We start from the raw sequence: 10,007 nt of genomic DNA on the forward strand, positions 1-10,007 counted from the left end.
ACAAATTGTTACTTAATTATTTGTGAAACTATTCAATCATATTTAATTTGATAGTTCATTAATTTAACAATACCCAGCAACTAGTTTTTAACATTCAATGCATGAAGGGAGGGAATTTAAACATGCATGATAATCAGAGGGTTTTCCCCCTAGAAACCACCTTAAAATTAGGATAATTATACGAAAATCACCTTTCACTTTTAATTTATTCATAAATCACCATTAGAGTAGGTTTTAGTTGTAATCAACCACCTCCTATTCGAATTTTCGCTAAAAACTAAAAATAAGCTTAAAAAGTTTAACAAGACCTAAATACTAAAAATGTGCCACGTACCTTAAACGCGAGTTTTTTAAGGGTAATTTTTAGTATAGTGAAAATTGTGATTGAAAAACCAAGTTTAAAAATGTATATTATGTATAAATTGAAAATAAAAGATGGTTTTCATATAATTATCCAATTTTTAAGGTGATTTCTAGAAGAAACAACCCATCAAATATTTGTTAAAATTTTGACCCCTTATAACGTTTATATTACTACACATGCATGATACATGTTCTTGATCAACTTATATTCTTTTACTTCAATTCTAATTTTGGGAGTCTTAAAAGAGGCCCCCGATTTTTTAAAGCAAATAATCAAATTAAATATTTACATCATAATTATAGAGGGGTAATTTTCAATAATGAATTTAGCTGTTATTTTTTTAACAGAAGAAAACTATCTTCTTATTTAACTAGTTTGTTCATAAATTATAAATAAGTAATCAAATAAATATACTTTACTATTTGGGTAAAAAAATCAGTGAATATTTAGTTTGTACTCGAATTAAAAGTCGAAGATATCGAAAATAGTATATTCAGATTCAAAGGTTCTTACGCCTTGATTGGTACACACAAACCAAGCCAAGTAAAAATAAAAGAAAGCAAGAAATGAAATGGAAATAAATATGGTAAAATGTGGTAAATAAATGCTCATTCTCATTCTCATGGTTAGATATTATTAGAAAACTAAGTTATTTAGGTTTTTAACTTTTTGATTTGTTTGGTACGCAGAAATCAAATCAAGTGAGAATGAAATAAAATAAGAAGTGAAATGAAATAAATGTGGAAATAAAATTTTCATTCCCTCACTCACATTTTGGTGAAATTATAGGAGAAAGTGAGGAGAAAGTGAGAACGACAATCTTTTTTATCTTTGACGAAGGCAACAATATTGAAAATAACACAGTTTTCTTCTGTCTCGCCACAATACCGTGTTATTTGCTTCTAAAAAGATCTCACCTTTCGTATGCGTAAATGAAGAGGCTCATTCCCACCCATTCTTGCATAACAAACAACACCAAAATGAATATTCTATTCCATCTCATTCCTACGGTACGAAAGAAGGCATGGCACGTGATTGAAATCGTGAGCGCACAAATATGGAATCATCCATCTTTCACCATATCCTGGTTAGACAAAGCACACATTTGAGCTGAATGGATGAATCACACTCTAACCACCATTTTCATGAAATTTAACAACCAAAAAACCACCATCTTTAATGACGCTTTAAACAACAATTTTCAATAGAACTGTTTTTGAATAAAAGAAAGTATACAACTAGCAACGTTCATTTTATTAGTCTAAGAACAGTTAACTGGAAGGTGTAGACGGCGATCAGGAAAAAAAAAAAATGGAAGCTGTAGACACCCTGTGGAGTGACTAAAACATTGCCTCACCTCATCATTCACCAATTATTCTGTGACAATCGGATATATAGGAAAATAAATTCAATAATTTTATCGAGCTTAAAAATATTAAATTTTGGAGACTGCCTTCCAGAGCAGTTTCAATGTGTGCATGACCATTAACACCTCGACAACAAAATATTATATTTGGTAGCGTTCGGCAAACTTCAGATTACAAAAATAGAGTGGCGTTTGGCAAATAATTGGATCAGGACTAAACCAAGTTCTCTTGGACCAATTTTTGGCCAATAATACCGCACAGACCTGTGTCTCTAGTTCTCAGTACTGTCTTTATTGTGCTGTCGAGGTGACTTATTATTATTATTCCTCCCCCGCCCCCTCCTCTTAAAACTAAGATCATATCAAATACGGTTTCGCGCAGTGAGATATGGTTTTGTAGTGAAATATCTGTATCCATATCTGAAATATCCGAATACATATTAGTGATACTCTTACAATAGTTTCGATTCTTAAATTATGGATTCGTGATTAATTTTAATGATCAAGATATCTAATCTTAACTTTTTAATTATAATGAACATATTAACGAACTCTTTTGTATCACATGAACTATATTTTTCTCCATACTATCTAGTTTTCTCATATCCGTTTTGTACCCGCATATATATCCGCTCATATATCCACATGTATATTCGTAATCGTATCTGATTTTAACGGATATGATTATATTTGTATTTGTATCCAAGATGGGTAAGCGGATATAAATATAATAAGCATCGTACCCCAGCCCTATCGGACAGAGTGCACCCCTCCCTACTTGCAGCCCTTCTAATGACTAGATAATAGATATCCTGTATGTTGCGTGAAACCAGTCTCAAGACACTATCTTAAAATAGAGTTTTAGCTATTACTGTTGGCAAACAGAGAAAATATAACTGAACCAAAAATTAAAAAAAACTTCCATAACCGCAAAGAACTAGCTAGTACACAGGAGTATCATATATCCAGGCTAGTTTATAAACCTGAATATATCAGTCAAATTAACAATAACTCAGATCAAATAACACGGTATTCAAGCATAAAACTCTGCCTCGCCACAAAAACATCTCATGTTTCTCTACACCCTAAATCACAACTGACAAATAACGGCGACAGATGGAAGTGAGATAACTCAGATAGATGGAGTTAAGTACTTCATCCTAATTTAGCACAATACAGAAAAATGTATAAGATAATATAACAAGAGATGAACTACAACCTCAAATCACAATTAACAAACATAAAGATAGCAACACAAAGATTTCGTTTAACGTTCAATCATCGAGAACCAAAGAAAACGAGTTAAAAAACAACTCTGTTATGCATAACAAGTGTTCAAGCAAAATATGAAAATAAACAAAAATCAAGTTCTTCTCCCCAAAAATAGGTATCCTAAAGACTAAAACCGTACACTCTCACATCTGTTTCAAACAACCTCCAGAATTCATACGTAATGAGGAACGGATGATAAAAGAGTCGCCATATTTAGTCTCCCTTCTTCCTAAAAGAACAACCTTCGGTGAGCCTAGCTTTGCCTCCAGTGGGCTGGCAGAGCACAGTCTGGCAGTTACCACACACAACAACAGTCTGCGAGTGGCTAAAAACAGTTGTTCTGCATTGGCAAACAAAGATAACATATCAAGAATACGCCCGAGTATTTTTCAGCATCTTAGGCTTAATCAAACATGGATTCATAAATTAATCACTCCCATTGCTCAAAATTCATCAAAATTTTCCAACAAAATTAAAATGTATGGAACCCACTTAAGAGCTTATAAACTTCTGCTATAAAATCACTAGAATTTGCAGTATATTAGTTTTGATCAAACATGGAGTAAGACATTTCCTATCTTTAAGCTCCCACTTCATTGACATAGAGCGGACGGCTCTTAAATACCCTGTTGTTTCACGATTAGCACTTAAATACCCTAAGTTGAAAAGTGCCGCACTTCAATACCCCAAATTGTCCAAATCTGGCACATTAATACCTTCTGTTAGTTAGATGAGAAAATATTCTACTTAACCTTCTCCTGTTCTGATCACAATTCATTTCTAATTAGTTTTTTGACCTTGTTTATTGTTGTATCTACTTCTCTATCACTGGGGAGTTCATTTCAACGGAGGGACATTTTGGTCCTAACCTAACAGGATAATTTTAACACCATTTACAAAAATTCTAGCAGCGGACAACTTAGGGTATTTGAAGTGTCATGTTTTTCAAGTTAGGGTATGTAAGCGCAAATTTAGGGAAACGATATAGTATTTAAGTGCCATTTAGCCTTGACATCATCCTATAAACTGAAAAAATATTGAACCCGCTTACGTTTATAACTTTCACAAGTTAAAATTTGTATCACATAATAATTCGCTACTCCAGAAAGTAACATATGTCCTATGCGATTTACTAAAAGCTTAAAAGCTGGACAGATAAATGTTTAAAAAAACGTGCTTTTAACTAAATTTGATCGTTAATTTGCATACATAACTCCATATTACATAATAAGGTAAAATATACGGATTCCAACCGCATTACTGTTAATCAACAAGGAACAAAACAGAAATGACATTCCAATTTAACCTTTTTTTTAATTTCTAATGGCAAAACAAACTTCAAGGTACTAAAAGATCCCATCTTTTTCCACTCTCTGAAACTTAACAGATCAAAAAATGGGCAGACGTAGATAGAACTTACATGTTGAAGCAACCTTGGCATTTCACATCCTGCGAACAAACAAGATTACCAATTAACATTACAAAAAAAATGCAATTAAAACTGCAGCAAAAAAAATGGAGAAAAGGGTAGAATAAAAACCATGAAGAAAGAGTTGGGAGATTGAACAAGCCTCTTGAGCTTATGCCTCCTCTTCTCAAGTTCAGCTGGCGGATTCAAGAGATCGATATCGTTCGGGAGCACCTAAAATTTTACAAAATTCCATAAGTTAATCGATGATTTAAGATCAAAGTAATAGTTTTTCGAGTAGAGAGGGATAAAAAGATACCATCTTGATGAAACCCTAGAAGCACAATGAGCCTCTCGAAACGCCAGGGATTTCGGGAGCGGCTGATGAGAGAGCGCTTGAACCCTAGAAGCGGTTTATATCCAAGGCAGATGGACATCTCGTAACCGTTAGATGATGTTGGGATTAATTTCAACTGTTGGATGGAGATTTAAGATTCCAGACATGTCGAGTAGGCTCGAAAAGTACTAAAAGAGCCCACGTCATTCCGCTCCATTATTCGTTGGTGTAATTTGGTGTAATTTGGGGTAAATTGTTCTGATGGGGTAATTTTACCCAATGGGATAATTGAGTGAGATAAAGTGGGGTAAAATGGGGTAATGGGACAATTTGAGTGGGACAATTTTAGTATATCTTTTTATAATATTATATTTATAGCTCAATTAAATTCAAGTTTAACTTGATATAACATCAAATGATTAAATAAATAATAGTTATAATATAAAACAATATTAATTTTTAAGATTATTTTAATATAAAATATTACAAATAATATAATAATATTAATATTAATCAATCTTAAAATATTTTGATGTTTATTTTAACTATTATGCTAATGAAAATCCTAGGAGGAATTCCTATAGATGAACCACATTATATGGTAATTTTTTTTGAGTTTGTTTATTGTATTTTATTTTAATTTTAAAAAAAATTATAATTGATAGTTGCACTTTGCTCCTTTGTTGTAGAATGGTGGCTGTGATATATTGGAGTAGTTTCATCCTCCATTGTGTAGCTTGGCTTCTCAATTATTCCCACTTCTTAGAGATGAACTGTTAGATTAACAAATTTTTTAATTGTAATAATTATTTAATCATTCATACATCTAATTACAATGATGATGATAAAGTCTCAAATTATTCCATCACTACAAGTAATTCCATCACTATCCAAAGAACACAGAACATGTATAATGACAAAAACATACCAAGATAATAGTCATTAATAAAAGTCCAAAAACATATAAGTCCAAAAGCATACAAGTCTAAAAACATACAAGTAACAACATGTATGTGCTTAACATCTATGTTCCCAAAAGCATAGAACTAACAACATCTATGTTCCCAAAAGCATAGAACTGACAACATCTATGTTCCCAAAAGCATATAACATAATAGTCATATAACAACCATATCCAAATTAAGCTACGCAGTGCATACAGCTTATCGATCAAAAAAATAGTCGAATCACCAAGATAGTCGAATCACCAAGATGTGATCTTCAATAGCCTCAAACACGATCCGATCGTCACAAAACCAAAATGTTTAATCCAAACACAGTTAATTTACTACATTGTAAACTTTGGTCAAAAAAAAAATATGCTACTGGCATCTTGCAGCAGCCTCCCATAGCCTAGTATCCTTTCTTTTTATTGTTCAAGAAATATTAAAGTACACCCCCAAAATAATTGAGAAATATCAAAAACACCAAATGCTTGAAATTTGGCTCTCTATAACAAGCTAATGCCGCAGAACCTTCAGCCTCAGATTGATACACAAAAAGGAATTTTCTGTTGCTAACATAAAGTCATAGTCATCTACATCATCATAATGACCAGCAGCAACATCATCATCGGGCTTATCCACATGAAGTTGCTTCTTCTTTCCACCTGTGCAACTCAAACAATAATCATCATCGGGCTTATCATCACCGGGCTTATCCACACGAGCTCAAGGCGGAGAGAGGAGGCGGAGGAGGCGGCCGACGAGCAAGAACTCGGCGCCGCTCGAACTCGAGGCGGAGAGTCGAGGTTGGAATGGGGGCATCGGGTCGCTGGGTTTTTTGGTTCCAGCGGAAGATTTGGGGCAAAATTTGGGGCTAGGGCTGAGCATTCATTTTATAGTTGGGATAATTTGAGGAAGAGTGGAGTATTTGTCTCACAATTACCTCAACAAACCAATAACACTACAAATATTACCCTAGTTCCAATTACCCCAATGAATAACACTAGACATTGGTGTTCCAAAAATTATCTCATTATCCCAACAATTACTCCAATGAATAACCTCCCTTATTGTTTTTTTTTATAAAGATAAAGAAAAATTCCTCAAGGACCCAAAATGTGAGACCAATAGGGGGGACAAGTGAGGTGTCTCCCTCCTATTGGATAATGAGTTGGCCATCATTAATTAATCCTCTCGTCTGTGCTGAATCCAACCGCTGATTGTTTAATTAATGATGGGTTAATTGCATATTGGTCTCTTAACTTATCTTTAATGGCCAAATAGGCCCTCACATTTTCACTATTTGTTTATTAGTCCGTTAAATCTTCAGTTTTCTTATCAATTCGTCCATCGTGTTAAGTGGTGTTATTAATAACCGTTAAATGTGACGGAATTAGGTAGAATGTCTGTTATATCCCCGCATATACTAACTCAAACACACATTTTTTCTTCTTCAAAGGTACTATGCTCCCCCGGAACCTAAAATTGAGGCCATTCCCATGGCTAGCTTCCCTCTAACCCAAAACTTGGAAGGAAAATGTATACCCTAGGGGCCCTAAGGTAACTTGAGTTGTTGGGTTGAGTATTTAACTCAACTAGAATTAGAGAAGTTAACAGGCTTTCTAACAGAATGACCATATGGCGAGAAAACTAAATATCTAAGGGACTAGTAAGTAAATAATGAGATTTGATGAATTATTTGGCAATTAGAGATGATTTAAGGGACCAATATGCAATTCCCCCATTAATGATTGTAATTCAAGTTCTTGATTGTAAAATAGTAATAAATGAAATTCATAGGGCTATATAAGCATTATATGGAAGAACGGCATACAATCATCCGTTAGATAATCAACAATTCAAATAGAAAGTAATGGTCTATTCGTTACTACAATAAGTAAATAATGAGATTTGATGAATTATTTGGCAATTAGAGATGATTTAAGGGACCAATATGCAATTCCCCCATTAATGATTGTAATTCAAGTTCTTGATTGTAAAATAGTAATAAATGAAATTCATAGGGCTATATAAGCATTATATGGAAGAACGGCATACAATCATCCGTTAGATAATCAACAATTCAAATAGAAAGTAATGGTCTATTCGTTACTACAATTTTCCTTTTTTTAATTCTATTTAAAATTTAAATTATACAAAAAATTAATAAATAATAATAATTTTCTTAATCACTTAAAATAACATAAATTATAAATAAAAAATTATAAAAATATATTCTTTATTAATAATTAATAAATTATTTATAAATTACAAGTATAAATTTATTTTGGAATTCATCGCATCATAATAGATAAGTACATCCCAACTAGGTTGGCACCTACTCATCTATATCACTATCATTTGTAACTATTTTCAATATAATTCTTTACAAATTTTAAGCTAAGATATAAAAATTACAATTTGATGAATATTATTTATTCTTTATATCTCTCTGCTAGTCCCAATTCTTCAAATTTATCTTCAATTCCAGCCAACCAATCTTATAAGCACATCACCGTTTGTACAGTATACGGATCTAAGCATGTCCTGTGATCGTCGATCAAACGTCCTGCTGTGCTGAAGGCGGATTCCGAAGCTACCGTTGAAACATGCACTGTTAGTAAATCACGAACCATGGTGGAAAGTATAGGATATGAAACTGATCCATATACTTTCCACCATTGCAAAATATCTAAAGCATTTCCTTGACATCTAACTAAAGAAGCAGAAAAATATTCATCTATTTCAGAAACCTCCGATGATGACGATCCAAGTCCAGATCCACCAGTTAGCTCAGCTACCATTGCATACCTATCAAAACTTACACTTTTACCTCGGGCTCGGGATGAACTCGAAGAAACCGAAGCTGCAGACTGTTATGCAGCTACACCATGTCTAGCTGCATACTCATCATATAAGGTTTGAAAATAATTTCTAATAGCTAAATAATGAGTAGTAGCAGTAAGGGTGGATCCATCATCTAAGTCTATAATCTGTCCACCATACAATGATTGTAACAAACTTCGAAGGCCAATATCCTTCAAGCATGGATCAATAAGAACACCAATACCAAAAATATGAGGAATAGGCCTAAAATACTTATTAAATTTACTCTCCATTTCAAAAATTATACTTCCAAAAATATCATCCATACGATATTTTGCAAAAAAATTTTGAATATTTAAAATTTGTAAAGCAGCTAAAGTAATAGTTGGATAATAACAACCAGATAATAACATAGTAGCATCATAAAAAACTTGTAACATCTCATTTAATTTACATATAACTGTCCATTCATCTTCAGTTATTCCATAAGCACTACCAGAGCTAGAACTAGAAGCATAAAAATTTATAAAATCATTTATAATTTCTTTATATTCTATTGCTACAGATAACATTGCATAGGTGGAATTCCACCTATGGTCAACATCTTTTGGAATTAGTCTAGGCTTATAATTTTTTCTTTTACAACATTGTTTCCATCTTTTAATTCTCATTTCAGAAGCATTATGCATATTAGTAACTGTTCTAACTTTTTCTATCATGGGTTTAATTTCAGAAAATGCACTTTGAACAATTAAATTTAAAATATGACAGATACATCTAACATGAAAAAGCTCACCATGACATGGCAATGACAAAGTTATTTTCAGAAAATCAACAGCTACATTATTATTACTTGCATTATCTAGTGAAAGAGTAAATATTCTTTGATCAATTTCTAGTTTCATAAGTTCTTCAACAATTAAATTTGCAACATTAATACCAGTGTGTGACTCTTCAATTGCAATAAAAGAAACAACTCTTTTAAACATTTTCCAACTTTCATCAATCCAGTGTGCTGTTATACATAAATAACCAGTTTGCACTCTAGATGACCAAATATCAGAAGTTAAAGAAAATTTGCAGTTTAAATTTTTAAAATAAGAAATTATTTTTCCCTGTTCCTCAACATAATATTTTAAAATATCACGTTGACAGGTTTGACGAGAAAATTTTGTAAATGCAGGATAAAAACCATCTCTAAATAAATCTTCAAATTCATCATCTTCTACTAATTTAAAAGGAAGGTTTTTAAGAACAATAAACCTGATTACGCATTTCCGGGCTCGGGCAGCGTCATAATTCCAACTGCCGAGGGTACCTGAAGAGGATGATTGGGAAAGCATAGACTGCCGGATATCACCTTGTAGATTTTGGCCTTTGTTGTGTTTTTCAATATGCCGTTTGAGATGGTTGGTGCCGCTCTTATGATGAGCTTTGAATATCTGGCCGCACAACGCACATTTCGCATTCTGAGAGATGATCCTACCGTG

The 10,007-nt window shown here is 32.9% G+C and overlaps 1 protein-coding gene across 1 annotated transcript; it reads right to left on the reverse strand.

Annotated features, from left to right (window-relative positions):
* On the reverse strand, positions 2,976-4,839 carry LOC109837400 (40S ribosomal protein S27-2-like). The gene is made up of 4 exons (XM_020405636.1): positions 4,730-4,839; positions 4,543-4,644; positions 4,423-4,451; positions 2,976-3,342 (listed from the first exon to the last, which is right to left on the reverse strand). The coding sequence occupies exons 1-4, from the start codon at positions 4,730-4,732 to the stop codon at positions 3,216-3,218; spliced, it is 261 nt and encodes an 86-aa protein (XP_020261225.1). The 5' UTR covers positions 4,733-4,839; the 3' UTR covers positions 2,976-3,215.

The sequence above is a fragment of the Asparagus officinalis genome, chromosome 4, assembly GCF_001876935.1.
Source record: "Asparagus officinalis chromosome 4, Aspof.V1, whole genome shotgun sequence".
In the NCBI taxonomy this organism is placed as follows: Eukaryota; Viridiplantae; Streptophyta; class Magnoliopsida; order Asparagales; family Asparagaceae; genus Asparagus; species Asparagus officinalis.

Bases quoted from the DNA above. Each gene is read 5' to 3' on its own strand.
- LOC109837400 (XM_020405636.1), bottom strand. The intron at 4,452-4,542 runs GTTTTTATTCTA...GTTTGTTCGCAG, and splicing joins CTCCCAACTCTTTCTTCATG to GATGTGAAATGCCAAGGTTG. The intron at 3,343-4,422 runs GTAAGTTCTATC...TTGCCAATGCAG, and splicing joins TGCCAAGGTTGCTTCAACAT to AACAACTGTTTTTAGCCACT.